This window comes from Miscanthus floridulus, chromosome 7 (assembly GCF_019320115.1).
Source record: "Miscanthus floridulus cultivar M001 chromosome 7, ASM1932011v1, whole genome shotgun sequence".
NCBI classification, from domain to species: domain Eukaryota; kingdom Viridiplantae; phylum Streptophyta; class Magnoliopsida; order Poales; family Poaceae; genus Miscanthus; species Miscanthus floridulus.
The window spans coordinates 101,136,343-101,142,903 of record NC_089586.1 but is presented as its reverse complement, the minus strand read 5'-3'; the positions used below and the strand labels follow the sequence as shown (position 1 = coordinate 101,142,903).

General features: G+C 43.9%; 1 protein-coding gene across 1 annotated transcript; it reads left to right on the top strand.

The window, feature by feature from the left end:
- Positions 1–643: 643 nt before the first annotated feature.
- On the top strand, positions 644–4,691 carry LOC136463990 (probable N6-adenosine-methyltransferase MT-A70-like). Its single transcript, XM_066462952.1, has 7 exons — positions 644–1,812; positions 2,093–2,191; positions 2,827–2,910; positions 2,997–3,346; positions 3,702–3,918; positions 4,064–4,143; positions 4,244–4,691. The coding sequence occupies exons 1-7, from the start codon at positions 715–717 to the stop codon at positions 4,434–4,436; spliced, it is 2,121 nt and encodes a 706-aa protein (XP_066319049.1). The 5' UTR covers positions 644–714; the 3' UTR covers positions 4,437–4,691.
- Positions 4,692–6,561: the final 1,870 nt, after the last annotated feature.

Here is a 6,561-nt window from a genome sequence, read left to right as displayed (position 1 = left end):
ACATTGATAAGTAAACAAAAGAAGATGGTTAGATAATTATGCAACAATTTTTAGTCCTATATTTGTACTAACTAGAACATTTTATATCGATCTAATTGCGCCCTAGTGATTCATATTTTAGCACATCAGACATAAGAGGGAGAGAAAGTTATGAGACGTATGATTTGCATGCTACTAAAAAATTGAGGAATGACATCTTGTTTTTCAGTTGAGAGAGGATGTGTACTCTTGTTTTGCAGTTGAAATCTGAAAAGACGACGATTACTCTTGTTTTGCAGTAGAGGATGGAAAATTAAACCAAAACCATTTTTTTTAATAAAACACTAGGTATGTAATTGAGGCATGCCACCTTTTTCACTTAAAATCATCTTAAAACCCACTTATTTGTACGGTATATTAAATAGCTTACTTATGGGGAGAAAATACTGGTTTTGCGTTCGAGAGAGTAAAATAAGAAGGGGTCAACAACCGGGTGAGGTCAAATATTTTTTTTTTACTTTTTTGAGTTTTTTTTAATAAACAATCTCAAATCTGAGCCAAAGAAGGGCGGCCCAGCTGCCGCAGAAAATTGTTTGTTGAGTTTAAGCCTCGCATCAGAAGTGGGCCGATGGAGTGTACCTTCCCCTTCCTTCGCGGCCCCCAACTTGCCGCAGAATTCCTTGCCGCACTGGCTTTGGTCGATCCAAAACCCTCGTCGCCTACGAGTCTACGACCATGGAAGCGCAGACCGACGCCGCCCCCGGCGGCGGCGACGATCTCGCGACCATGCGCGAGCAGTGCCGGACCCTGGAGGAGTCCATCACTACCCGCCGGGAGGCGCAACTCGACCTCATCGGCTCCCTGCAGCACCTCGTCCCCGACCTGGTCCCCTCCCTCGACCAATCCCTCCGCCTCATCGCCGCCTTCAACGGCCGCCCCTTCGTCCCCACGCTGTACCCCAACGCCAGCATCCACGTGCAGAACCCCAGCCTCAGGCCCCAGCACCGCCGCGCCCTCCCCGACCCGGCCCGCTCCACCCGCCGCAAGACCTCGCCGGGGTCCTCCCCAGCTTCCGCCGCTGCGGGGGGCGCGGGAACCGGCGGTGGCATCGACGCCGTGCGTACCATGGTTGCCGTGTGTCTCCTCGAGCTCGTCCCCTTTGCCGAGATCGATGCCGCCGCGCTCGCGCGCCGCCTGCAGTCCGAAACGTCGTCCGCCAGCGAGGCCGAGCGGGCTGCTCTGGCCGACCTCGCCGCGGAGCTTGGGGGCTCCGCGCCCGCTGCGGTTGCTCTTGCGCTCCGTCGCATCGCGGAAGACAGCGGCGGCTTGCAGATCGAGGAGGCCTTCATTGGGGGCAAGCAGATGACTATGGTCTGGGCCATCGACCGGAGCAAACTCCTCAAAGAGCTACCAGAATCCTCCTCTGTGCTCCAAATCCAACCTCCGCCAACTCCACAGGTGACTCCCACAGATACTGATACTAACAGCGCCATCATGCCAAGGCCTCCGCCACTGCAGCAGCCGGATATGTGGGGTCACCCAATGCCACCGATGTTCCCACGCCCTAGGGGCATGGCAATGCCGAGAATGCCGCCAGGGTTGATGCCGCTGCAGCGACCATTCATGGCACCAGGAGCAGTTATCCCAATGGCTGGTGGTCCGGGGCCGAGTTCCACGCAGCTGAAGCTGAGGACAGAGGAGGATGATCTAAAGGACCTTGAACTGCTGCTAAACAAGAAGACATATAGAGAGAAGCAGAATACAAAGACTGGAGAGGAGCTGCTGGATCTCATTCACCGGCCTACAGCTAAGGAGACTGCTGTTGCTGCAAAGGTTTGTTCTTTCTTCACCCTGTGATGTTCTTAACTGAGTTGTTGGAGCCGCCACTAGTAAACTACATGATGGCTTACAGGCTTAGTGTGAAAGACTAGGCAACTTTATTTTCTGGTGTTCGGTGCTTCCATTGTTATTAACTGGCTTTTGTTAACTCCCAAAATTGTAGCCTCTGCGTCCGACACATTAAAAGTAAGATTTACTCTATATTCAGGTTACTGGTAATGCTTTTGACTTTTTGGTTATCACATTTTTTATAGCTTTGGTTTCTTTCTTTCAGTTTAAAACAAAGGGTGGCTCCCAGCTGAAGGAATATTGTACCAACTTAACTAAGGAAGATTGCCGACGCCAAACAGGTTCTTTTGTGGCCTGTGATAAGGTCCGTGTTGATGTTCTTCTTGGTTTCCCTGCTTTGATAATTTCTCTTCTTTTCGAAGAAAAAAAAGAAGCACACACCACGATTAATGCCATCAATTTTATAAGAAATCAGTTTGTCCATTGACATTAAGTGCTTAGCCACAATTTTTTATGGCAAAGTTAGAATCTTTACTTAGTTATAGTAATATGCAAAACCATCCTTTACCTTTAGTGGTTCCTCCTAGTTTTTTAAATGAGATCAAACTGGTAAGGACAAAATCTCAGTTCCATTTGTTTCTCGAAGTCAATGCCAGGAGAAATGGGTTATGTATTTTTATCTTCAAATTATTTAGAAACTTGGAAAGACAACTACTGATATTTTGTGGTAAACCTAAGTTAAATTATTTTCACACAGCATGTGGCTATAACCTGCAAAAATAAGGGTTTTTTTTTCAAAAAACTTTGTTGAGAAATGTGCGATTTTATTAATATCACACAATATAATTTTCTCAGTTAAGGCTATGTTGTTGTTGTTGTAATATAATTTTCTCAGTTATATAACTATATTCATATGATTCATTGAATTCTTGGATCCCTCTTACATGGTTTTTAGGTATCACTGTTAATTTTTATGTAATTCTGTTTCACTGTGAGCAGGTCCACTTTCGGCGTATTATAGCTCCACACACTGATACAAACCTAGGAGATTGCTCTTTCCTAGACACATGCCGTCACACAAAGGTGACCATAGTGTTCTTTCTTTTGATATAATGTCTATCATGTATTTGTGTGACTTTTCTATCTTACATATGTTGTACAATGTCCAGGCTTGCAAGTATGTCCACTACGAGCTTGATCAAACACCAGATGTACCTCAAATGATGGCTGGTGCCGTCGCACCACCTAGGCAGATGAAGCCCCAGAGAGCTGAATATTGTTCAGAAATAGAGCTTGGAGAATCACAATGGATAAACTGTGACATTCGGAACTTCAGGATGGACATCTTAGGACAGTTTGGAGTAATTATGGCTGACCCCCCTTGGGATATTCACATGGAACTACCATATGGCACAATGGCTGATGATGAAATGAGGACGCTTAATGTTCCAACTTTGCAAACTCATGGTTTGATTTTTTTATGGGTCACTGGTCGTGCCATGGAACTTGGGCGTGAATGGTAAGTTCTCTGTTTTTAAACCTTAATTCTTTTTAGCTTTACTGTAACAACTAACAATATGTTTTCTCCAACAAGATCCCAATGGCTGTTGAAGGGTTTTGATTCCATGCTTCATAAAGTCATATACTTGTTACTTAATGTAAATGATATGTGCCATATTGGCAAGATTCGTTACAACTTTTATAAATGTTCCTTTACTCTTTGGTGTGCACTTTATTACAGCACAATGTCTATATTTTTTAGTTCCTCTTCTGATCTTTTTCTAGACCAATGTCCTCTAGACTCTGTTACTTTCTGCATTTGGAAACCTGATATCTTTAATCTATTCACTGTCTCTCTTTTTTTCAATCTTCAGTCTGGAGCTTTGGGGTTACAAGCGTGTTGAAGAAATTATCTGGGTCAAGACCAATCAACTTCAACGTATCATTCGAACTGGCCGCACTGGCCATTGGTTGAATCACAGCAAAGAACATTGTCTTGTTGGAATAAAAGGAAACCCTTTAGTGAACAGGAATATAGATACTGATGTTATTGTTGCTGAAGTCCGTGAAACAAGCAGAAAACCTGATGAGGTATTAAATTTTTTATTTAGCTACTATATGTTGCTTGCAAAAGCATCGTTTGATGCTTGCATTTCCTCCAACAAAATTGCATATATCCCAAGGCAAAACTGAAAACCTAAGAACAGGATTGATGTTTCAAATCTGTCTTGTGCAGATGTACGCAATGCTAGAACGAATTAGCCCAAGGACAAGGAAGTTGGAGCTGTTTGCAAGAATGCATAATACACAAGCTGGGTGTGTACTAGTCCTTGCCTCTCTTCTTGGCTAAGTTTTCTGTCTCATTCTAACCAGATGCATACTATTATATTTCAACTTACCTTTTTCTCCTGGGCAGATGGCTTTCACTGGGTAACCAATTAAACGGAGTAAGGCTTGTTGATGAAGGGTTGAGAGCAAGGTACAAGGCTGCTTACCCCGATGTTGAGGTCTCACCACCATCACCTCCCAGGACAAGCGCACCCATGGATGTTGACCAAAGTAGTTCACAGAAGGCTGCTGCACCAGATGGTGGCGATAGGCCTGCCTGATGCTAGCAAACTTACTTGCAAGTCCCATGTCAGGACCCACTACTGATCATACAGTTTTCATCACTGTTAGTGTTACCCCTGTTGTAAAATTAGGCAGCTCAGTTGTATTTGGTTACTGAGGATTGTTTCATAAGTATATCATGTGAAAGAAAATTGCACTGTAATAGCCCCAGCAAATGTTGCCACCAATGTAACAGGGCCTATCTTGTCTTGTTTTCCAAATTCCAAGTGCATGTGTATGTCCAAAACTTGAAAGGAAATCTGCTTCTCTTTTCTCAACAACAACAACAACGACAAATCATTTAAGTCCCAAACAAGTTGGGGTAGGCTAGAGTTGAAACCCAGCAGAAGCAATCAAGGTTCAGGCATGTGAATAGCTGTCTTCTAAGCACTCCTATCTAAGGCTAAGTCTTTAGGTATATTTCATCATTTCAAGTCTCATTTTATTGTCTCTACCTAAGTCAACTTCGGTCTTCCTCTGCCTCTCTTTACGTTACTATCCTGGCTTAGAATTTCACTATGCACCGGTGCCTCTGGAGGTCTCCGTTGGACATGTCCAAACCATCTCAACCTGTGTTGGACAAGCTTTTCTTCAATTGGTGCTACCCCTAATTTATCACGTATATCATCGTTCCGAACTCGATCCCTTTTTGTATGACCGCAAATCCAACGCAACATACGCATTTCTACGACACTTATCTGTTGAACATGTCGTCTTTTCGTAGGCCAACATTCTGCACCATACAACATAGCAGGTCTAATCGCCACCCTATAAAACTTGCCTTTTAGCTTTTGTGGTACCCTTTTATCACATAGGACACCAGATGCTTGCCGCCACTTCATCCACCCTGCTTTGATTCTATGGCTAACATCTTCATCAATATCCCCGTCTCTCTGTAGCATTGATCATAAATATCGAAAGGTATCCTTCCTAGGCACAACTTGACCTTCCAAACTAATATCTTCCTCCTCCCGAATAGTAGTGCCAAAGTCACATCTCATATACTCAGTTTTAGTTCTACTAAGTCTAAAACCTTTGGACTCCAAAGTCTCCCGCCATAACTCCAGTTTCTGATTCACTCCTGTTCAGCTTTCATCAACTAGCACTACATCGTCCGCGAAAAGCATACACCAAGGGATGTCCCCTTGTATGTCCCTTGTGACCTCATCCATCACTAAGGCAAACAAATAAGGGCTCAAAGCTGACCCTTGATGTAGTCCTATCCTAATCAGGAAGTCATTCGTGTCTCCATCACTTGTTCGAACTCTAGTCACAACATTATTGTACATGTCCTTAATGAGCCTGACGTACTTTGTTGGGACTTTATGTTTGTCCAAAGCCCACCACATAACATTCCTTGGTATTTTATCATAAGCCTTCTCCAAGTCAATAAAAACCATGTGTAGGTCCTTCTTCTTCTCCCTATACTGCTCCATAACTTGTCTTATTAAGAAAATGGCTTCCATGGTTGACCTTCCGGGCATAAAACCAAATTGGTTCATAGAGACCCGCGTTATTGCTCTCAAGCGATGCTCGATAACTCTCTCCCATAGCTTCATAGTATGACTCATCAACTTAATTCCTCGGTAATTAGTACAACTTTGAATATCCCCTTTATTCTTATAGATCGGTACCAATATACTTCTCCTCCACTCATCAGGCATCTTGTTCGATCGAAAAATATGGTTGAACAGCTTGGTTAGCCATACTATAGCTATGTCCCCGAGGCATCTCCACACCTCGATTGGAATACCATCCGGTCCCATCGCCTTACCTCCTTTCATTCTTTTCAACGCCTCTCAGACCTCAGATTCTTGGATTCTCCGCACAAAGCACCTATTGGTGTCATCAAAATAGTCATCCAACTGAAAGATTGTGTTCGTATTCTCACCATTGAACAATTTGTTAAAATACTCTTACCATCAATATCGGATCTCATCCTCCTTCACCAAGAGATGCTCCCTTTCATCCTTAATGCACTTAACTTGGTTGAAGTCCCTTGTCTTTCTCTCACGAACCCTAGCCATCCTATAAATGTCCTTCTCTCCTTCCTTCATACTCAAACGTTGGTAAAGATCCTCGTACGCTCTACCCTTTGCCACACTTACAACTCGCTTTGCAGTC

Excerpts from the sequence above, each read along its gene's own strand:
- LOC136463990 (XM_066462952.1), top strand. The coding sequence starts at position 715 with ATGGAAGCGCAGACCGACGCCGCCCCCGGCGGCGGCGACGATCTCGCG. Across the intron at positions 2,192-2,826 it reads CTTTTGTGGCCTGTGATAAG|GTCCACTTTCGGCGTATTAT; the intron begins GTCCGTGTTGAT and ends CACTGTGAGCAG. Across the intron at positions 3,919-4,063 it reads CAAGCAGAAAACCTGATGAG|ATGTACGCAATGCTAGAACG; the intron begins GTATTAAATTTT and ends TGTCTTGTGCAG.